Source organism: Eleutherodactylus coqui, chromosome 12 (assembly GCF_035609145.1).
Source record: "Eleutherodactylus coqui strain aEleCoq1 chromosome 12, aEleCoq1.hap1, whole genome shotgun sequence".
Classification (NCBI taxonomy): domain Eukaryota; kingdom Metazoa; phylum Chordata; class Amphibia; order Anura; family Eleutherodactylidae; genus Eleutherodactylus; species Eleutherodactylus coqui.
In genome coordinates this window covers 1,840,482-1,864,455 of record NC_089848.1, presented here as the reverse complement: position 1 = coordinate 1,864,455, position 23,974 = coordinate 1,840,482, and the positions used below count along the sequence as shown (strand labels likewise).

General features: G+C 49.1%; 1 protein-coding gene across 5 annotated transcripts in view; it reads right to left on the bottom strand.

Moving 5' to 3' along the window:
* Positions 1–23,974, bottom strand: part of DDC (dopa decarboxylase) — a 152,641-nt gene that overhangs the window by 7,527 nt on the left and 121,140 nt on the right. For all 5 annotated transcript variants that reach the window (XM_066585026.1, XM_066585025.1, XM_066585028.1 and 2 more), the window contains 3 exons: positions 18,086–18,105; positions 16,716–16,814; positions 12,426–12,527 (listed from right to left, as the gene is read on the bottom strand). In XM_066585026.1, the coding sequence (XP_066441123.1) occupies positions 12,426–12,527; positions 16,716–16,814; positions 18,086–18,105 (221 nt within the window). The remainder of the gene's footprint in view (positions 1–12,425; positions 12,528–16,715; positions 16,815–18,085; positions 18,106–23,974) is intronic.

Genomic DNA, 23,974 nt, shown 5'->3' with positions numbered 1-23,974 from the left:
CAGTCAATGTGTTCCTTTGCACGTTTTGACCCATTCAGGACATGGTTTTCAGCAAAGGGGCTTTGTGGGGAGTTCTTGCAAGTAACTTTGCTCCACTTAATCGCCTTCTGATTCCAGCAGTACTCAAAAGGTAAGTTCAGATCTTCTTTGGTCCTTCTGGAGGTGATCATTGGCAGTTCTTCAATCCATTGGAACAGTAGATCCCGGCTTCCTTTCACATCTTTTAGCTTTGGGTATATCCCGTTTGAGATAATGATATGCTGCTGAGCTACAATTATTTATTACAAGCTGCAGCACTTCTCTATAGGTTTTTTATTCTCTAATCAACTTTTTAATCAGTCTGTCCTTCATCAGAAGAATGTCTGGAATGACCCATTATCACCAATATTTAGAAGGAAATGCGCTATAACCAACATGTGCCACATCTGCCGCCCTCCGACCCTAAAGGCCTCCAACTCCACAGAATAAAGCACTTCTCCAATGTAACTTCTCGATGCTCTTTTGAGAACTCCTTTCAATTAATGATTCAATTACTCAGAATGGTGGTCCACCCTAATTGTTGGATCCGGGGGGAGTTTATATTACTACACAGAATTATTTGTCACGTAGAATTATCACTTCTACCAAATCTGGTAATTTGTTGGGTTAATGATGTTTCAGCTCCATTCTGCATTGGACACAGACGGGTTTTGCTTGTTTTTTTTATGAAGTGGCTCATTACCCTTCTAACAAGTCCAGCACACCGAACAATGATCCATCCCACAGCAATGTTTACAGCTGCTTTCCACCCCAGCGGGGATCAATATGAAATGTGGCATCCGCACAAAAGAAAACCGTGACCCTTCCGTTAGCACAGCAGCATCTCGTGCAATCGCTTGCATCGGCACTTCACAATATCCAATAACTGGCAACATCACAAGTAAGAGAACTGGGGCGTCAAATGGGCTAAGTGAGAGGAAGTCGGGGTCTAATCACATTGTGTCAAAATAAACAAACAGGAGGCCACACAATCGCCTGAATCAATTTATGATGAGGGGACATTGTTAGAAGGGCTTTAGAATCACTCGGCCCGTATCACAGCTCTCTAATTACACAATATAGTTAAGGTCAAGGTCTATCCCGATTCTGACGGAGACCCTACATAGTATTTAAGATGCAATTTGAGTTATTGTTGCCATTAGAACAGAATCGCATGCTACATGTTACTCAGATTAGAGGACCTGCAAGGCATTGTTCATCAGCAGGGGTCTTCATCATGTAGAGTTGGTGCTATACTCCATAATTTACAGGAAACTCATACAGTCCTTAGAAACAGCTGCATCTGATCTCAGTCCGCCTCGGGGACAAGAAGCAAATGCAATAGACTTCAAGGAGCAGTCATTATATTATTGAACATAAACCCAACTTCTACAAGTAGAACCTTCCTACTTCCACAATCATTAAAGAGCCCATCACCCTGGAGAGCTGCCCGGACTACTAGAATAAGGGGAGACAAAGTCCAAGGATGTAAATAGATATAAGAAGAAAAGGTATCCAGGCGCTCCGGATATCCTGCGGGCTAACAGCTCTTATCTCAGGACGTCCCCACTAACACTCCCTGCCGTCAGTGATGGAGGTGGATGCATGAGGACTTGGGTGTGGATGGCAGCCGCAGGACATGGGAAGCTTACATTTACTGTGAATTCCACTTTCTATAAGAATATCCTTGAGACTAATATAAGGCCATGCGTTCAGCCGCTTCCGCTGGTCTGGTAGTAGGTCATGCGATTGGATGATGATAAGTACAGCGGTCAATCAACAGCTGAATGGCTAATGAAGTAAACAACTCAAAATATTGGAATGGTCAAATCGAAGTCTAAACCTCAAAGGGTTTGATATGCGGCGACGGGATCTTAAGAGAGCCGTACACAGGGGCTGGCTGGCCTGCAGGCAAGCACCGAGCACTGCTGCATGAGCAGCGGCCCATCCAAAACCGGTATGTTACAGGAGGTGAAACTAAACCTCATCCAAACTAACCGCAGGAAATAAGCACGGCACCAGAACTAAGCTTATCATATAAATACAGCACCAGAACCAAGCTCAAAACCTGAATACGGCCATAGAACCAAGTTCAGTGCATAAATTAAGCACCACAACCAAGCTTGTTACATAAACACAGCACCAGAACCAAGCTCAGTACAAACAGCAGCTGCACATTTAGGTTAACTGGTGGTACGACTAGTACCCATGATGTGTAGAGATGAGCGAACGTACTCGGTAAGGCTGATTTCGCAATCGAGCACCGCGATTTTCGAGTACTTCACTACTCGGGTGAAAAGTACTCGGGGGCGCTGTGGGTGAGCGGGGGGTTGCAGTGGGGGGGGGGGGAGAGAGAGAGAGAACTACCACCTGTTACACGCTGCTCCCCTCCGCTCCACCACGCCCCGCCACACAGCGCCCCCGAGTACTTTTCACCCGAGTAGTGAAGTACTTGAAAATCGTGGTGCTCGATTGCGAAAAAATGGATTATACCTACCTGATAATCGGGTTTCCAGTAGTCTCCACGACAGCACCAATTGAGATTGCCTCCTCCTGATAGGACAGGAACACACTGAGAGGTTAAAAGCTCCCCCCCTTCCCCACTTTCCTCAGTGGATTCTAACGAATTGCCGGGGTAGGAGCTCAACTTAAAATTTTTTTTTTTTTTTTATAAAATTATATATATATATATATATGTTTCTTTATATTATATAGTTTCTTTTCTATCAATTTAGGGAGGGAAGGTACGGGTGCTGTCGTGGAGACTACTGGAAACCCGATTATCAGGTAGGTATAATCCATTTTTTCCCCCAGTCGTCTCCACGACAGCACCAATTGAGACGTACCAACTAAAGTTTCCCTAGGGTGGGATTGCTGCCGAGAGGACTTTGCGGCCGAAGGCCCTGTCCTCGTCCTGCTGCACTTTTACCCTATAGTGTTTAACAAACGTGGGGTTTCTTCCAGGCTGCGGCTTTGCATATCTGCTCGACCGAAGCTGAGCTATGTTCGGCCCATGAGGATGCTACTGCCCTTGTAGAATGGGCTTTAAGAGCTAAGGGGATTTCCTTCCCGAGGGCTTTATAGGACTCTGATGGCCAGGTGGATCCACCTGGCTATGGAGCTTTTGCTGCTTTGCTCCCTTTATTTGGGCCACTGAACTGGATGAACAAGTTGTCGTCCCGTCTCCAGTGGCTTGTCGCCTCTATGTAGCCTAGGACTGCTCTCCTAACGTCCAGGCAGTTGAGGGTTTTTTCTTCCTCGTTTTTAGGTTTACTAAAATTTGAGGGGATTATTATGTCCTGGGACCTATGAAAATGTGATCCTACTTTTGGCCTAAACGCCGGGTCCGTTTTAAGTACTAATTCGGTGGCCGAGATTTTCAGGAACAGGTGGCGAATGGACAAGGCCTACAGCTCGCTAGCCCGTCTTGCGGAGGTGATGGCTACTAAGAAAATGGTCTTAATAGTAAGCATTTTTATGGGTAGTGCTTCGATCGGCTCGAATGGTACCGTTGTCATGGCCCCTAGGGCCCAGTTAAGGTTCCAGTCTGGAAAAAGATTTATGGGCCCAGGCCGTAATCTAGTTGCTGCTGCTAGGAACCTGTTGACCCATCTGTTGTCTGAGAACTTTGTGTCACATATGGCGCTAAGGGCTGTGACCTGGAACTTCAGGGTGCTTGGAGAGAGGCCCGTCTCTAGGCCCCTCTGTAAGAACTCTAAGATTAGAGGGATGTCCGGGATAGAATCCCCGCGATCCCTTCCCTGTCTCCATGAGGAGACCCTTCTCCAACTTTCTGGTAGATAAGGTGGGTAGTCTTTTTTCTGCTGGACATTAACGTTTCTACTATCTCTGAGAATCCCTTCTCTTTTGGTGAGGATTCTTCAAGAGCCATGCTGTTAAGTGGAACCTGTCTAGGCTCAGATGGCTCAGTGGGCCCTGCGATAGAAGACCTGTCCAGGTAGGGAAGATGACTGGGTCCCGGACGCTCAGTTGCTACAAGACCGAACCAGCTTCTTTTGGCCCAGAAGGGGGTCACCAGGATTAGTGTGCATACCTGGGTTCTGAAATATTGTAAGACTCTGGGGATTAACGGTATAGGGGGGAAGGCGTACACCAGCCCTTCTCCCCAGTCTTGGCCTAGGGCGTCTACTGCTGTCGGACGATCTCCTGGCCGGAGGGAGAAGAAATTCCTTACTTTGGCATTTTTCCCTGGTTGCGAACAGGTCCAATTGTGGGGTCCCCCACTGATTGATCAGGATTCTGAATGCTTTCAGGGAGAGAGACCATTCTCCTGGGTCTATTTGCCTCCTGCTGAGAAAGGCCGCTTTTGGTTTAGCGTCCCCTTCAAGTGGGTTGCCGTGATCGCCCTGTGATTTGAGGACTGTTCTTTTGTTCTTTGAGGTCATGGGCCCTGAAAGAACTGGTTCCCCACGTGCGCTCCCCATCCCCAGGCGCTTGCATCCGTTGTGATGTGAGTGGCTGGGTTTTGTAGCCAATGAACCCCTCTCCGCGGGTTCTCTGGGGATGCCCACCAACGCAGGCATGTTTTCACCGCGCTTGGAATGTACATTCTTGTCCCTAGAGAGGACCGCTTTTTGTCCCACGTGGATAGAACTGAGGCTTGCAGGGCTCTGGTGAGAGCCTGGGCCCATGCCACTCCTGGAATGCCTGAAATCAAGCTTCCCAGGAGAGACCTGGCTTCCCGAATTGTGCATAATGGTCTCCGTAAAAAGGTTTTGACTAGCAGTCGGATTTTTTGTATTCTCTCCTCGGTTAGGCAGGAGCATTGCGAGCGTTATACCCAGAAACGTTTTCTGTTTGTCGGGATCTAGGCTGGATTTTTCCCAGTTTATGATCCGTCCCAAGGATTGGGGAAGTTCTAGCACTATCCTCAGGTGTTTTCGTTAGGAGTTCTCTGGACTCTGCTATTATTTGGACCGACTTCTTCCTCAGGTAGGCAGCTACCTCCGCCATAATTTTGGTGAAGATTCTGGGTGCTGAGGAGATCCCGAAGGGCAGGCATCTGCATTGATGGTGCTCTACTCCTTTGCCCATATCCACTGCAAGCCTTAGGTATTTCCGGGACCCCTCGTGGATCAGTACGTGGAAATAAGCATCCTTTAAATCGATGGATGCCCTGTAGGCTCCTTTGGGAATCAACTTTATCGTTGAGGAGATGGATTCCATCTTGAATTTTCTGTATCTGATGCAGGTGTTCAGAGGTTTCAGGTTCACTATCATCCGCTGTTTCCCACAGGGTTTCCTTGCTAGGAAGAGCCTGGAATAATGGCCCTGGGTCTCCTCGTTTTGCGGTACTGGGGATATTGCATTTAGTTGTTGCAGGTCCCTAACGGTTTGCCTTAGTAGGTGTAACTGTTTGGAGCCTCCCGTGATAATGAATTTTCTTCTGGGGAGGGACACCAGTTCTATCCGGTATTCCTGCTGTAAGATCTTTGGGATCCATGGGCCTTCGGAAATCGTGGCCCCTTGATCCACAAAGCCCTCCAGCCTTGCCCCTACGGGGATGGCGTCAGGGTCTCTGATTTGGCTCCCCCTGGTGGGGGTAAAAGAGGATATTCCTTCCTCTGCCCCCCTTGGGGTAACTCCAGCGGCCTGTCTTGCCCCTACCTCGGTAGGTCTCTGGCTGTTGCCTTGGGGCCCGGAAGAAGGTCTTCCCTCTCTGTGGCTTTTCTTCCGGGGTTTTTGGGGCGCATAGCTTATTTTTGACCACGATTTCAGCCATAACACTCTTCTGGCTGAGTTAGACCGGGCTGTAGCCGTCGCCGAGAGTTTGACAGTTTCGGCCGCGGCGTCCGCTAGGCAATTTGTTGCCATACGCAGGATCGGACGGGAATTTAGGATCTGTTCCCTCGGCGTCTTATTGGTTAGGTGTAGCTGTAGCTGTTCTAGCCGTACCCCCAGAGTTCGCACCACACAGGTGGCTGCGATCCCTGGCCTAAGTCTGTTTGCCGCTGCCTCCCGTGATTTCTTTAGAAGGCCCTCAGCTTTGCGATCCATGGGATCTTTTAACTGTGCGGCGTCCTCCACTCTTTTTGGATTATTTTGGTGATATTCTTGTGGACAGGGAAGGTATGCTTGCGCCTCTCCCCTAGTCCCCCAAATATCTCATCTTGTAGGGTACGTGGTTCTCTGGGCGCTTCCATTTTTAGTGTAGCCCTGACTGACTTAATCAATTCCATTAAGTCGTCCTGATGGAATAAGTATTTTTTGTAGTCCTCCTAATCTGAGGACTCCTCGGCCGCCTGTTCCTCTTGCTCCGACCGATGGAACTCTCTGAGTCGGAAGGCTCGTCAGGAACATACGCCCTTTTCTGGCGTTTCGCTGGCGGCGCCAGCTGTGACGTTAGGGCTGATCTACCTCTTCTTTCAGCAGCTTCCTAACGTCCTCCTGATTCCTCTTTAACTAGCCTAGCTACGCATGCCTTGCATAGAGGCCTCTGGTACGTAGCTGGCAGTTTTATCCCGCAATCCGCGCATTTTCTGAGTTTTGTTCTGGGGGTGATGTCTTTTTATATCCCCCTGACAAATAAAGCATTTTTTGTGGGTAAATATGCAATTTTCCATACACAATACACTGGATAATTGCATTGTATTTTTTGCCGCACTGGCTACTTACGGCCGCTGAGGCTGAGGTTTCAGCTGTCTCTGGGGCTGGAGCACTCATTTCTATACCGGTGCTGCAGACACCCTGCGACCTGTAGTGCTGGTTTGTTCTGGCTTCTCTCAGGTTCCTATTTTTTTTTAAATTTTCGCGCTCCTGCGCTAAGCCCCGCCCCCTCCGCTCCTGATGCAGATGCGATGACGTCATCGCGCTGGACACGTGACGCGGCGCCCCGCCCCCCGCCGTCGGAGGGCTTCCTGGAGCGCCGCGCTGTAACTTCTGCAGGGAGGACGAGGGGGACTGAGGCTCCCGCTTTGTACCCCCCATGGGCCGCCGCGGGAGGAACCTGGCCCGGGGGTTACCACCCCATGTGGCGTCCCGGGAGTCGTCTGGCTGGGAAGGGAGGACAGGGTGAGCCACTGCCTTCCGATCCGCCTGTAAGTAATCCTGGCTGGCTTCTCCACCAGCTCCTCTCAGAGATCCTGCCTCCTGGCAGGACAGGAAGACACTGAGGAAAGTGGGGAAGGGGGGGAGCTTTTAACCTCTCAGTTTGTTCCTGTCCTATCAGGAGAAGGCAATCTCAATTGGTGGAGACGACTGGGGGAAATCGGCCTTACCGAGTACGTTTGATACACATCATTAGAGATGAGCGAACGTACTCGGTAAGGCCGATTTCGCAATCGAGCACCGCGATTTTCGAGTACTTCACTACTCGGGTGAAAAGTACTCGGGGGCGCTGTGGGTGAGCGGGGGGTTGCAGAGGGGAGTGGGGGGGGGGGGGGAAGAGAGAGCTACCACCTGTTACGCGCTGCTACCCCCCGCTCCACCACGCCCGGCCACACAGCGCCCCCGAGTACTTTTCACCCGAGTAGTGAAGTACTCGAAAATCGCGGTGCTCGATTGCGAAATCGGCCTTACCGAGTACGTTCGCTCATCTCTAATGATGTGTATCAAACTGCCCTAGACTTCCAATGCACCTACACAGTCACTCAAAAAATATTTAAAGAGGCACAAGCCCCAGAATGTATGTTTTGCCCCTCCCCTGGCAAAAAAAAAATATAGATGCTAAGAGCACATCTTTAAGATGTATATAAGATGGCGGGCTCAGACGCAGCAGCTCATCTATAGTATACCCCTAAATAATACCGTCACCATATAATATAGCTCTAAACCGTGATAGTGATTACAGTGGTTTACCTCCAGTGATCACAGATTCTCAGATTACAGTTGTCCGTTTTTCCTTTTCTTCTCTATCTAGACCCAGCCCCATGACTACTTCCTTCCAGCCACTAGTCGTCTCTGCACACTCTCCCCATTTTGCAACCCCCCCCAATACCCCCCTCAGTGCTCCCATAGTACTAGAGCTCCCTTTTGTGCCCCCAAAAGTAATAGCTTCTCTATAGTGACCACGAAAATAAACAATGCTTCCTTTCTGCCCCCCAGTAATAATGCCCTCCCTGGTAATACCCCTTTATGCCTCCAAATAGTAAGGATTCCTCTAGCACTTTGCTGCTTTATCCCGGAATAAAACGTCTCCACGGCGATTTGGCCCCGTGTGACCCCAGCCGAATATTGATCCCAACAAAGTAATTCTAACCGCTGTGCTCCCAACCACAAAGTATCTGCACCACCTCCCTATAAAGGAACTGTGCCCCCTGTGCTCCTCATACAGAAAGTCATTGTGTGCCCTCAGCGGACCCATCACTTAGTAATGGGAACCCCTGAGTAACTCTCCGGCCCCACAGCCATCAAGCAGTGCAACGTGCCTCTTTTATACAGCGGCAAGAGTTCTGCGTGTTTGTGCTGCCCCGATGTTCCGTCTGTCAGGGCACCTCGTTGCGGTACACCACAGCTTCCTCCTCTCTGTTTTCAGCCCGCTGTTTCAGAGCTTGAAGAAGGAAACCGGACGGGAGGATCTGTGGTTTACGTCATCAACAGCAGAACCGCAACAAGGTGCACCGATACATGGAACATCTGTGCAGCCCTAAACACGTGAAAATCTCACTACCCTGAAAGGCCCAGGCAGTGTCTCTGGGACTGACCTGGGGGGCACACGCTCCCCTGCCCCGGGGGGCGCACACGCTCCCCTGCCCCGGGGGGGTGCACACGCTCCCCTGCCCCGGGGGGGTCACACGCTCCCCTGCCCCGGGGGGGTCACACGCTCCCCTGCCCCGGGGGGGTCACACGCTCCCCTGCCCCTGGGGGCGCACACGCTCCCCTGCCCCGGGGGGGTCACACGCTCCCCTGCCCCTGGGGGCGCACACGCTCCCCTGCCCCTGGGGGGGGTCACATGCTCCCCTGCCCCTGGGGGGGGGTCACATGCTCCCCTGCCCAGTCCACCCCTGACATAACATAAAATAATGCCCCAAATAAAATGAAATTCCACACTGTGAAAAGGAGTGGGCCAAAGTGTCCCCTAAATCCATGTGTTACTGAATGATAGGTGTGATGGTGACGCTGACGAGGAGCAGACGGAGCATGTGCTACAAACCATCGCAACGTTACTGTTGGAGTAACAATCATGTACAGAAAACTACAACAGCGGCTTCACTAGTCCTGGTCCAGCAACTCTGAAATAGGAAAAGTCCTTTACATAACAGACCCCGCGGTGCAACCCAGTAGTCCAGCAAGTCCAGTCTACAAACATAGAAAGTAGCATTCCTCTAGCAATCTGGAATAGAGAATGGCAATTCAGTGGTCAGCGCGGTTGCGTTGCGGCAATTCAGGGGTCAGCGCTGTTGCGTTGCGACAATTCAGGGCTCAGCGCGGTTGCGGCAATTCAGGGGTCAGCGCGGTTGCGTTGCGGCAATTCAGGGCTCAGCGCAGTTGCGGCAATTCAGGGGTCAGCGCGGTTGCGTTGCGGCAATTCAGGGGTCAGCGCTGTTGCGTTGTGGTGATTCAGGGGTCAGCGCGGTTGTGTTGCGGTGATTCAGGGGTCAGCGCGGTTGTGTTGCGGTGATTCAGGGGTCAGCGCGGTTGTGTTGCGGTGATTCAGGGGTCAGCGCGGTTGTGTTGCGGTGATTCAGGGGTCAGCGCGGTTGTGTTGCGGTGATTTAGGGGTCAGCGCGGTTGTGTTGCGGTGGTTAGGCCCTGCGTTCAAATTCAACCAGGGTAAAATCTACATAGATTTTGCAGGTTCCCCTGGTGTCTACATGGGTTTTCTCGGTTTACTCACACACTCCAAAAACATACGGATTATGAACGCCCCAGTTGCACAGGGACAGATGTGAGCGATCCGATCAAAGATAACTACATAGAAACCATACCAGAACCAAGCAGACTACATGGATACAGTACCAGAATGAAGCTTAATGCATATATATGGTACCAGAACCAAGCTTAGCACATAGCTACAGTTCCAGAACCAAGCGTACTGCTCAGATACAGTTTCAGAGCTGAGCTTACATTTGCCTCAATCAGAAGAATCATATATCTAATTATTAGTATAAAAAGAACATCAAGCAGCATCTAGTTGACAAACAATTGTCAGTTTCTTGGAGCTGGCCTGGATACTTATTAGAAGATGATGTGAGCCTTTTGGATGGGCTGATGTTCGTTCCTCAGATCATGTGCCCATGTGAAGACTCCGGCGATCAGCTGACAAACACAAGTCATCTGTCATCAGCGCATCACCTGAGTGAATACTATGTATGTGCTATATGTGCCCAACCCTCCTAGAGCCGAATGCCCATGTAAGGGAGTGCGGACCCCGCTGTAGAGATAGGCTGGCACTTTGTAAGTATCCTACAGGGGATGGCCAAGATAATTACTGAAACCTGGGTTTCCCTTGCTGGAACATAATCCCCTCTCCCAGCTGCCCACATCCCCGCACTGGCAGCTCAGGTGTTCCCTGTGACGCCATGTTTACAGGCTACAGCAGCATGTTTACAGGATGCCACAGGCTGCTGCAGCCAATCAGCACTTAGCAAGTCTGCAATTGGCGGCAGTGATGTTTCATATACAGGCGGAGTGCATCCTGCAAACACAGACCGAACATAAAGGACCCGACTGCAGGGTATTCAGGGACCCGAGAGAAGTCATTATAAGCTTATTATGTTCTGGCATGGGGAGCCTGGTTTTGGTAATGATCTCGGACATCCCCTTTAGATCTCAGATTCAGTCCACGTGCCGCAAACATCAGGACACATTTCACATACAACAATCCGCTTTACATAGACCGCCGCACACTTATCAGACCGAGCACAGATAGGCATGTAGGCGCTACGGGTGGCGCCGGGGGTTTGCAGCGTAGATTCTGGATTGAATTGGCATCATTTTGGTATTCAACTTGAAAGCTATGAAGATCCATGACAGCTTATTCTGGACGCGGTTTCTGTATGAAAGCTGCCACGGATTTGGCACATAAACTGGGGATAAACTCCCTGCAGCCTTGGATGCTGCGGATCAAGTATCAGATCCAGGTTAGAAGAATGCAAGACAGTTCTGACACTTAAAGGGGAATTCCTGGACTTTATTCTTTATTTTTGCCATTGATGATCAGATCCTCAACAGATGATTGACGGAGACCCGGCACTCCGATCCCTGCTGATCAGCGCAGCTCCCATTGAATTCAACAGGAACTGTCATTGCCATACCAACCCAGGCCGCGTCACTATAGTCAGTTCTTCCTGCGCTGACTGTAGTGACAGCGATCCCCAGAAGCAGCTGATCAGCAGAGATCCGAGTGGCAAAACCCCGACGATCATTTGTTGATAACAAATCAGTCATCAATAGCAAAAATGTCAAAAAGGCCCTGAATACCCCTTGAAGCAAAGTGAATGAGGCCTCTGCAGATCTACGCAGACGGGCACAGAGTTACCCCCACACATCCATGAATACATACACAGGTCAACGTTTATATACTTCTGACAAGGTACAGCATGTGACATGTAAGTGTGTGTATATATGCACGGCTCTTGGGATCTACTTCATTTAAGCCTGAAGACCCCTGCGTTGGTTCACAAGCTCGCCGTACCATCATGTATTTTTGTTAGGCATTAAAATGTATCATATCTACAAGATGACTTTGTTTTTCTTGCTGGTCACAATCACACACTGTGGAGCACACTTGGTACATACCGTACATACCCCACCGCCAATGGAGCTATGGAATACGTCACCATTATATAAACATTTAGCCTTCAGATTGATTCCCACTTCATAAATTTCATTGTGTCTCTTTATTCTTCTGGGTTTTGACCTTCCCCCTCGGGGAACACGGTGAGGCACCAACCAGGTCCACATCCACTGTGTTTAGCTCACAGACGCTGTTGTAACTATAGGGGATGCGGTTGCACCCGGGCCCAGGATCCTTAGGGGTCCCATAAGGCCTCTCTTCTCCATATAGGGAGCCCAGTACTATGAATAATGCATTATAGTTGGGGGCCCTGTTACAGGTTTTGCATTGGGGCCCAGAAGCTTCAAGTTACACCTCTGCATTAAGGGGATGAGAAGTTGGGGGCCCAAGATAAACGTCATCAGTCATCAGTGGTTGTGGATGCGCACCGTGCTCTTGTTGATATTTGTAGAGAATAGAAAACACATTAATAGACAAGTGGTCGGCTCAGCTCACAAACTGCAGCAGGTCAGGCTGCAACAGCGCCCCCCATGGATCCTCAAAAATGGCATTCCGATGGGGCCCAGACTGGAACCAAAGGCTTCCTTACTGAAATGGAGAACAAAGCTGCCATATTTGCTGCCCACTTTCAGCAGGTTTCCTTTAGTTTCTATGGAGCCAGAAATATGCAAATAGGTCTTTAAAAAGAGACAAAGCAGAAGAATCTTACCTTTAAACGAAAGCACACGAGACCCAGAATAACCGGGGCGCAGACTTCAAACCGCTCGTCCTTCTTTACAAACGCCAGAAATTCCTGCGCTAATTGTATATGCTGCAATATATCAAGAATATACAATGGCGAATGAAAACGCGCATATCCATCTAACATTAGAGAAAACATCTCTAGCCGAAATATCGGAAATGGCAGAAAAATGACATTTGTGAGAATCAGAGGAATAGCAGCAGCTGAGACGAGGGATAGCTGCGGAGACGAGGGATAGCTGCTGAGACGAGGGGTGGCTGCCAAGACGAGGGGTGGCTGCCGAGACGAAGGGTGGCTGCCGAGACGAGGGGTGGCTGCCGAGACGAAGGGTGGCTGCCGAGACGAAGGGTGGCTGCCGAGACGAAGGGTGGCTGCCGAGACGAAGGGTAGCTGCCGAGACGAGGGATGGCTGCCGAGACGAGGGATGGCTGCCGAGACGAGGGATGGCTGCCGAGACGAGGGATGGCTGCCGAGACGAGGGATGGCTGCCGAGACGAAGGGTAGCTGCCGAGACGAGGGATGGCTGCCGAGACGAGGGATGGCTGCCGAGACGAGGGATGGCTGCCGAGACGAGGGATGGCTGCCGAGACGAGGGATGGCTGCCGAGACGAGGGATGGCTGCCGAGACGAGGGATGGCTGCCGAGACGAGGGATAGCTGCTGAGACGAGGGACAGCTGCTGAGACGAGGGATAGCTGCTGAGAAGAGGGATAGCTGCTGAGACGAGGGATAGCTGCTGAGACGAGGGACAGCTGCTGAGACGAGGGATAGCTGCTGAGAAGAGGGATAGCTGCGGAGACGAAGGGTAGCTGCGGAGACGAGGGATGGCTGCCGAGACGAGGGATGGCTGCCGAGACGAGGGATGGCTGCCGAGACGAGGGATGGCAGCCGAGACGAGGGATGGCTGCCGAGACGAGGGATGGCTGCCGAGATGAGGGATGGCTGCCGAGACGAGGGATGGCTGCCGAGACGAGGGATGGCTGCTGACATGAGGGGCGGCTGCTGAGACAAGGGATGGCTGCTGAGACGAGGGATGGCTGCTGCCGCTAGTGAAGGTGTGAGCCAATTGGTTGTGATGTGACACATTAGACAGAACCCAGTCAATCCCTAACCTGATGAGTATGAGGGGACCCGACGCTCCCTGGATGCAGATGTCCAGAGTAAGGCCCCCTGTCCACGACCGCGATGGACTGTCGCTAGCGATATTCCGCTGTGGGGAAGGGGAAGCACTGACAAGTTTCTGTTGTGACAGATAGGCTAACAGCGGAGGATCGCAGCATGCCGCGATTTGAATCGCTACGATTATCCGCTCGTGGACGTCGAGGCTGTGGAAAGTGTTCAGTGCGTTCCCCACGGCCGGATTATCGCTGCAGGTAACGCAATGAACTATCGCCCGTGGACAGGCAGCCCAAGAAGAATGTGAGATAAGAAGCGGCTGGAGAGTTTGGCAGCAGCTCGTTCCCCTCTAATTGAAGTTACCTTACATGCTTGAGGTGCCTCTACAGGGGTGGTTATCGCCCAAATAAACGCTGGAGACTAATTGGGGTGATAGTCGCCCCGCAACAGGGCAGAGTGACAGACCGCTCATTTGTTAGGGGTGCTTGGTTTTTAGCTCACCTGAAACCAGGTGACTGTCGGCCCGTGTAAGAAAGGAGTTGGTCAATCTGAGCAGCTTCCCCGCTTACTGTGAATGGGGGCGGCTGGAAGAGATCTCTGGCCCGCTCCACCTCCAATCACAGAAGGACTACCAGTTGTCCCATGTAGCGGTGCCTCTAGCCCGATCGCGTGTGCAAGCTTATGGAGGAGTCAGGAAGAACAACTGAGGTGAACCAGTGTTTGACCGAGTTATTTAAAGTGGTTGTACCGGAATTACAAGTTCTCCCTTATGCACAGTAGATCCACAATCCTGTGCTGATTGGTGGGGGTCTCACTGCTGAGACCCCCCGCTGATCTCAAGAATGGGGGTTCCATGTCCTCCTCACCAGGGTGGCTGCACCCCCGCAGTGAGGAGACTGAATGAAGCGCTGGTCATGCCAGCTCACTAGCGCTCCCTTCACTGCAGCGGGACTGCGAGACACTGCAGTGGCAGCAGCGCAGGTATTTCCTCCTCCCTACTGAGTTCTAACTGCACATGTGCGGCCAGCGCTTCAGAGTGACATCACTGCGGGGGAGAAGCGCCCCCCATGGTGTCCGGAGAGCGGGACGTGGGATTTACATAACGCGGTGCGGGGGGAACGCACAAATCTCAGGCGCTTCTCTCAGTCGTGTGGAATGAACTGTAGGCAGAGTAACCCTTTAATGTGGAGCCACTAAATATGTGAGCTGCCTTCTACAGTATCAGCCATACTATATATGCTGCCGTCCGGCCGTTCTTGTAACATCGCTTACACACGCAGACATACGATTACATGGAGGGCCAAACAGGAAGGGGGAAAAATACTAAACCCTGCCAATAACTCAGTAATGCGGGATACAGTGGGTGCATTATAATAAACTGCAGATGGAGCCCGACATGTGCAACAAGGAGTCACTATAAAAGCAGCAGTCCGCCTCTACAGACGACATCCCCGGATCAGATCATTCACTTTACAGTTTACACGTCTTCTTCTGATCGTCTGGAATAAGCCGATTGCAAAAATAGTATTTACTGAATTAAATGTTCGCACTTTCCAATCGTGATAAAAGTCCAGGTAATGTTTGCAATCCCCAAGCTGCACACTAGAGGGAGTAGCGTATCACCATTGTATGCTGCCGGAGAGCCGCGCCAAAGACGGCTTGTGTAGTCAAACTGTTCAACAATTTAGCTTCATCCAAAATCTCGGTTATCCAGGTGGATTCACTGCCGTACGGACGTCTGCGTGTTATGGGACGGTGAGGATTTGGAGGAGGAGGGAGGCAGACGCGATATGACCGCCCGGCAGCCGCCTTGTCCTCCTTTCTTTATCCAACCTTGTGTTATATTGCAATTAAAACTGAGAAATATATCAGGAGTTCTCGGGGCACAGGGGAGCAGCCATCTTCCCCGCCTCCTCGCAGTCCTGTGTCCGCCATCCTGCCTCACCGCCGCCTCCTCCCCACCAGATCCAGACCTGGTGCTCTGATGACTCCCATAGGTGTCCACAGCGAGTCACACGGTTTTCACATCTCAACAGTTACAGAGATGACATCGCTCGCTGTGCTACAATGTAACTCCTGTTCACTTCTATGGGAGTTATGGAAGGATCGGCGCACACAGTGCTGGGAACCAACCATGGCTTGGCGTCCGGATGGAGCGACCAGCCAGGAGCGTGAGATGGCAATAGTCCCTTAAGGACAAGACCTATTTGGGCCTTCAAGGTGCAGCAATTTCTTGCCATGTTTCATCCGTGCTTTCTGACGAGCCAAAAGGTTACATCTTTCAGTAAATAGAACTGTTTTGGCCTCGTTAGTAGTAACTGTTTTGGGCTCGTTAGTCGTGGGGCGATTTCTATTTTCCAATGTCACTATTTTTACCTCATTTTTGACATAGTTCAATGTAGAAAAAGGCTTAGTGTTATTTTCTTGAGATTTACATAGATTTCATTTAGTTTTACTTTATTTAGTGATGACATTTCAGGGGCTGACGGGGGGGACAGACGGAGCCCCAATGTCTGTCCAACACTCAGATGCTGCAGTCTCTGAGAATGTAAGAAGTCAACCAGCGGGACGGATCTGGCTGTAATGTCCGCTCTTGCAGCAGTTGTCAGCGCTGGTTGTCATGCAGTGCTGTACATTTATGGCTCAAGACCTTAAGGGGTTAAAGAAGTTTTCTGGGACTTAGGCCTCATGTCCACTAGCTAAATGGAATTGCGGATTCCGCAGCGGATTTTGCCTATAGGGAATCATTGCCATCCGCGGGTCCATTAAATTGATTTTTGCACCCGCGGATGGCATTTTAAAAGAATTGCGTTTTTCACGCGCGGGAGAAAAAAACGCAGCATGCTCCATTCTGTCGCGGATTCCGCACGGATCGGCAACATTGCTATCACATTGATAGCAATGTGTGCGGATTTCTGCATGCAAAACAAATACCATTTAAAGCAAATCTGCCGCGGCAGAAGTCCGCGGCAGATTCTGCGCGGATTGTATTTTTCAAGTGGACATGAGGCCTTAAAAGGCTGATGAAAATAAAAAGTGCTAGCCGCAAATATTGCAACATAGAAAATGAAGGGTAGTTCCGTCGCCCACCGCTTCATCGCTGGAGAGCTAGGTTGTTACGTAAAACATTAAGTCTCCTTACCTTTCGGATGTAATCTTGAAGTCCTTTCACGCCGTACATCCTTAAGACAAACCACAATTTTAGAGAACGGAACCTTCTTCCCAGTGGGATCTGCCAGTGCTTTTCAAGTGAAAGAAAGAGACAACTTTATAACCAAGGTAGAAGCAGCAGATTGGTAGCGGAGGCCACGCTCACACCGCAGTGCCGTGGGCCTTCTCTGCATCAGTGGTGGCTGGCCAAAGCAGGAGTGCAACATCTGGGGTGGGCAGAGATGGCGCTTCCATCACTTCTGGGTTCCCCTCCTGGTTGTCACTGGGAATTATTGATGCAAGATTGGACTGTGTGAACGCGGCCATTAACCTTCCTCCAGTAACTCGCAGCCCACTGGCGCTACTTTCATTAGCATCTACTAAATAACATGGAAAGGACTTCCCAGATTTCAGTGACCAGAGTTTATCTAAAAAGTAAAAAGGTTTGGTCCGTGTCGCCAGTAGAGCTAAGTGTGACTGTTCCCAGCAAGAGAAACCACGTCATCTTTAAGCCTGAGGAAGAACCTGAGAGGTGTGAAAGCTGCTGTAACATTGTGTATTGTTGTCGGCCAGTGGAAGGCATCATATCGGCAGGATTACGTGGCTTCTCTCACCGAGAACAGTCTTGGTTGGCAGAGGTTGTCCTGTAGGACCTCAGAAGCCCTCAATAATCTGTAGGCCACTGCTGGGCTATTGGACTTCCATAGGTTTCTTTAGAGTCCGGCTGCCACCTTATCAATATTGGCAGTTTTATGGAACTCTAACTCCCGATTGCAGCAGGTTCACAAGCCTTGTACTGAAAATAATTACCCCTCTCTATCTGGAAACAGACAAACATCAGGCGGGGCTGGTGCTACAGACCTTATTACTCCTATCTGTGTACTTGGCATGCGGCGCCTGCTGAAGCTTCGTGAAATAACATGAATACTCATATTGCAGATTAACTAACGATTGGATATTTATGGCTTCACAATTCCTGTAACTACGACACATAGGCCGTCCTACAGGAAGCAGGAGCAGAGAGTCGCCCCCATGTCGCTAGGTCACCAGAAAAAAAACATTATACATTTTGTGAAAGTAGGGAGTTGAAAATGGAAAAAAACCCCAAAAGAACCGCGAGGGGAAGGGTTAATGTCATAAATAAGAGGCTTAATTAACAGTATGAATAATTCATTATAAAAGGTAATGGAGACGGATGGGGGATTATTAGGGCTATAATAAAATAACCTATCATCTATCTAAAAATGTAATTAAAGAATATAATATATACACACACACACATATATATACTATATATATATATATGTGTTACTCATACAAAGCCAACATTTACCACTCGTGAAGACGAGGAGCGCTGCTTACCCGGTAGTCGGTGACCAGTCCTGGAAGAGACAAGGTAAGAGCAGAAATCAAAATGTGAAATCTGTAAATTAATATGTGGGTCAAAATAAAGTATTTGTGTATGCCAAGCACATGCCGGCCACCGATGGCGCTCTAGCTAATGTCCAACGATATCGAGAGTGTTGTAGGTCAGAGATGAATACCAAATATTCAATTCTTAGTGGCTTAGGACAGTGAAGGTGACCGTGCTGCTACATGGCTCCTGTCGGGCAGCGGCGCAGACATACAATTCCCGTTTTGTAATTTTTATTTTGCGCTCTTTATATATAAATAACATAAAATAATTTGAAAGGTTCTCCTCGGAGACGGCAGTAAATGGATGTACGGAAGAAATACAACGGACATACCAGGCAAAAAGAGGACAAGAGAACTACAGCTCGCTCAGATGAGCAGCGCAGGACTCGTCACACAGGCGCATCTTCTTTCTGTATGAGGTGCATATTTTTTCGCCTGTAATACGGATAGCATAAACCGCATGGGAATATCCAAATCCGCACATGAAACAACCTCAGCCTGTCCTATTGGTGCGGATTACAAACACAAATGCCATTCAAGTCCAGGGGTGAGCGAAACCCGCAGTGAATGCACATGTCACATGCGTCGCTGTGTGTTTTGCGCATGTTGCTAGAAGACCGTGTGACATAAGGTAACATGAATGCAGCTTTCTTGGGGCTTCATGTATAAAAAGGTTGTGTATATGGATGTAAAATGCATGCAAACCCATATGTATCAAATGCGCAAGAACACTGCAGGTACACGCAGGAAAATGCTGCTGATCAATGGACTGAATAGGCATACAAGGCGTACAATGTATCACAAGTACATACAGAGTAGAGGTAGTTCTGCACCCAATTCAGATACATAGAACCGTCACCACAATTTCTACAGCAAATCTGTGGAGGGTGAATGTAATCCACACCTTGTACACGTTTCCCAAGTCTGGCAGTACAGACTGAGCAGTGCAGAAGTAAAGGGCACCTGAAACAAGGAATCACTAATGACCTTTGCAAAATACAGGAACAAGCGTTAGATAGAATATTGAGCTATGGGGTTCCTCACTCCACCCTCCAGTAGGTCATGATTACAAGACATCCTATAGATATAGTATCAGCTGTGCAGTACTGAGGAAATCCTGAAAGCCTGTCTGTAGGCTGTGCCTGAGGACGGGCATGAAAGTTACCGAGCCGCAGAGGCAGACGACATGTTTCCTGCCCATCAATTTCTGACTGAAGAAACGGTTGGCACAAAAATCTGAATAAGAGAATCCTAACTCTGAATATGAACATTATTCGTCCACTTGTAGCATAAATAACCAAGCCTTATCGGAGAGAACATTAAATATCACCCTTGGCCTACAATTCTTGTAATCATACAGTAGGCGCAGGTTCGTTTAGCTGTGGGAGCCTTCAATTAGCTTTAATTGAACGCTGCAGGGAATAGGCAGCCGCTAATGACCGCTTTGTTCGAACGCTCTCCTTCTGCCAGGGAGACATAATGCAGGCTTGGTGAGCGCTGCTCTGGTGATTATACCCTCCGCGGCTGCAGCTGTGTTCGGCAGTGGAAATTCGGCATGATTTTCTATCACGTTAACTGAATTTTTCACTTGGCGCTATAAAATTCCTCCTTGTTCTTGTAGGGATGTGGCCAATTATATGGGTTTCAATTAACTCAGGTTATGAGGAAGGTAAACGTGCAGGCAAATGATCAACCCTAGGGATACAGAATAATGTCATTACTGCCATATGTGGCTGATAACAGAGGAGAGATGCTAAAGGGAGTGTTCGAACAATCATGACACTTCGGGACTAGCTCATTGAGGTATCTAGTAGTATTAAATATTTAGCCCCCGGCAGTTCAGGAGGAGCTCTGATGTTCTGCAAGCAAAGGACAATACAGTTTTGGGTGAACAGAGCTCATTCTAATTTAAATACCTGTAGCTCTGGTTCTATAAGGGCTACCAACAAGCCAAAAAGTATGCTGGCAGCCCTTACAGCACTGTTACAGCCGTTTGAAGTGGGGTCAGGAATACTGAATTTACAACTGTCAGTTTTTAGTTAAAAAAAGGTGGATTATACCTACCCGATAATCGGGTTTTCAGGAGTCTCCACGACAGCATCAGCCGAGATAGCTTCCTCCTGATGGGACAGGAACACCCCCCCCCCCCCTACTCCCACCTTGCTCGGTGATTTCTAATGAATTGCCGGGGGTAGGAGCTTTAACTAAAATTATTACCTAAACTGGTATTTCACTTTTTTTTTAATGAAAATTAAATTATACATATTTTTTTTTTTTCGGGAGGGGGGGGGGTGCGGTCTAGGAGACTCCTGAAAAAGGTATAATCCACCTTTTCTCAGTCGTTTCCATGACAGCACCACCAGAGACGTACCAACGAAAAAGAAAATTTTTCAGGGTGGGATCACTACCAAGAGGACCTTACGGCCGAAGGCCAAATCCTCATCTAACCACATGTCTACCGTGCAATGCTTAATGAAAGTATGCGGCCTTACATATTTGTTCCACAGACACTGAACTATGTTCAGCCCATGAAGAGGCTACTGCCCATGTGGAGTTGGCTCCAAGACCAGAAGGGACCTCTTTATCTAATGCCCTATATAGCCAGGCGGATCCATCTGGCTGTGGAGCTTTTGCTGCTCTCTTTCCCTTATTTGAGCCAAAAAATTGGACAAACAAATTGTTGTCCCGCCTCCACGGACTCGTGGTGTTGATGCATCTCAGGACCGCTCTCCTAATATCTAGACAATTATATTCTCGCTCCCGAGAGTCCCTAGGGTTATCAAAAAAGGAGGGAATCACTACATCCCGAGCCCTATGGAAAGGTGACACCACCTTGGGGCATGAAAGCTAGGTCGGATTTAAACACTATTTTAGTATTGGTGATTTTGAAGAAGGGTCGGCGGATAGATAGAGCCTGCAGTTCGCTAACCCACCTAGCCGAAGCAATAGCCACTAAGAATTCTGATTGGGAGCGGTTCTATGGGTTCAAACAGGTCTGAAGACAAAGCCCTGAGGACCCAATTTAGGTTGCAGTCAGGGAATCGATTTGTGGTTCTTGGCCTCAACCTGTCTGCAGCTGTCATGAACCTATTGACCCATTTAACGTCGGATAATTTGGTGTCGAACCGGGGACTAAGGGCCGCTATTTGGACCCTCACTATGTTTGGGGAGAGGCTCAGATCCAGGCCTTCCTGCAAAAATTCCAGAATTGTGGGGATGTCCAGGGAAGAAACTGGAAATAGGATATACTTTTTCCAGACCTTCTGGTAAATGTTGTTAGTTGTTGTTTTCCTGCTAGATAATAAGGTCTTGGTTACTTTCTTGGAAAAAGTTATCAGCATGGATTCTTCAAAATCCATACTGCCAAGTGGAGCCTGTCTATGTTTGGGTGGTTTAGAGGGCCCTGCGTTAGAACGTCCACTTGAACAGGAAGGAGGACTGGATCCTGTTAACTTACATTTTTCAGGAGCTCCTGCTTGGCATGGATTAGTGTACATCTCTGGGAACGGAAGCACTGGAGTACCCTCGGGATCACAGGGATTAGAGGAAATGCGTAGGCTGGTCTTCTGCCCCAATTCTGGGTTTAGGACATCTACTGCCTCCGGCCGATCTGCTGGCTTGAGGGGGAAGAAGTTCTTTACTTTGTAGTTTTCCTTTGCCGCAAATAAATCGATCTGTGGGATTCTCCACCTGTCCGTCAGAATCCTGAAAGCTTTCTGAGTGAGAGAGAGAGACCAATGTCCGGGGATCTATACACCTTCTGCTGAGAAAGTCTGCCTTCTGAGTCAAGGTACCCTTTAGGTGTGTCACCGAAATTGATAGGACTCGAGCTTACGCCCAGTGGAAGAACCTCTGTGAGACATCTTGTAAGGCTGGGAACCTCATTTCTCCTTGATGCCGAATCTGGGCTATTGCCGTGGTGTTGTCTGATAGGATTCTTAAATGCTGATTTTGCACGGTTTCTCCTAACCGCTGAAAGGTCTCCAAAATTTCCCGGAGTTCTTTGTAATTCAATGAGTGATTTTTCATTCCAGTGGGCCATGACCTCTGCAGGAACTGGTCTCCCACATGCGCTCCCCAGTCCCAGGCACTTGCGTCTGTTGTGACACACATGTCCGGATTCTGAATCCAATGAACTCCTTCTGACAGATTCGAAGAGGACATCCACCAGCACAGCGACAACTTTACCGAATTCTCTATGCGCATCCTTGCCCCTAGAGAGGACTGTCTCCTGTCCCAGGCCGAGAGGACTACGGTCTGTAGAGATCTGGTGTGTGCTTGAGCCCAGGCTACCCCTGGAAGGCAAGAGGTCAGACTTCCTTAGAGAGGCTTGGCTTCCTGGATCAAGCATGTTTTTTTCCATAGAAACTTGCCAACCCGCATCTGTATTCCTTGAACCTTTGACTCGGGGAAGAAGGAGCATTGATGCTCCGAGTTGAGCATGATGCCCAAGAACAATTTTTCTTGGCTGGGGGTTTCGCTGGATTTCACCCAATTTATTATCCCATTTGACTAAGATGTCATCTAGGTAGGGCACGGTTGGGATCGATTTCAATCTCAAGTAAGCTGCTAGCTCTGCTATGATCTTCGTAAAGATTCAGGGTGCTGAAGAAATCCCGAAGGGAAGGCAGTTGAATTGGAAGTGTCGTGTTCCTCTTCCAATGTTCAGAGCGAATCTGTGAAATATTTGGGGATGCCTGTGGATTGGTACGTGGAAGTACGCATCCTTCAGATCTATGGATGCCATATATTCCCCTCTTCCTATCAGTTTCACCGCTGAGGATATCGACTCCATCTTGAACCTCTGATACTTGATGTAGGCATTCATGGGTTTTAAGTTTATAATCATGCATGACTTTCTGCATGGTTTCCTGATCAGAAAAAGCCTGGAGTAGTGACCCCTGGATTCTTCTTTCGGTGGTACTGAGGATACTACTTTTAAATGTAACAGATCCTAGACCCCTTGTTGGAGTAAGTGCAACTGATGTCTTGAGCCCCCCGTAGTTTCTTGAGACGAAATAGCAGCTCTACTCCGTATCCGTGCTGTAGAATTTCAGGGATCCAGGAGCTCTCGCAAATTGGAGCCCATCGGTCTGTGAAGCTCCGCAGTCTCGCCCCAACAGGGGTGGCATCAGGGCTTTTGTGTGGCCGGCTCTCCCTGGTGAGGATTACAGAGGAAGTTGCTCCTTTGGCCCCCTTTAGGGTAACTCCATCTGCCTGTCTTGTGCTTTCCCCTGTACGGTTCCGAGTATTGCCTGCCTTGCCTCTGGAAACCCCTTTTTCTTATCATCTGCTTTCTCAAGGATCTTGTCCAGATCTGGACCGAATAAAAATTACCCGTGGCAGGGGAGTGAGCATAATGTGCTTTTAGAAGCAGGTCACCTGACCAGGATGTAAACCACACAACCCTTCTGGCGGACCTCCGCCTTAACCAGCTTTTTAACATCCTCCATAGGACTGCCTGATTTCTCTTTAACCCCTTAATGACATGGCCTATTTTGGGCTTAAGGACGCAATGATTTTTAGCAGATTTTACTCTCCATTTTTCAAAAGCCATAACTTTTTTGTTTTTCCGTCGACGCGGCCGTATAAGGGCTTGTTTTTTGCGCGGCGAACTGTAGTTTTTATTGGTGCCATTTTTGGGTACATAGACTATATCGTAAAACTTTTCTTATTTTTTTTATGATAGCAGGGAGACAAAACGCATCAATTCTGCCATAGATTTTTTTTTCTTTACAGCATTAATCATGACAATACATTTTTTCTGCGGGTCGGTACGATTACACCGATACCAAAATTCGCAATTTTTTCTTAGGTTTTTCCACTTTTCTGCAA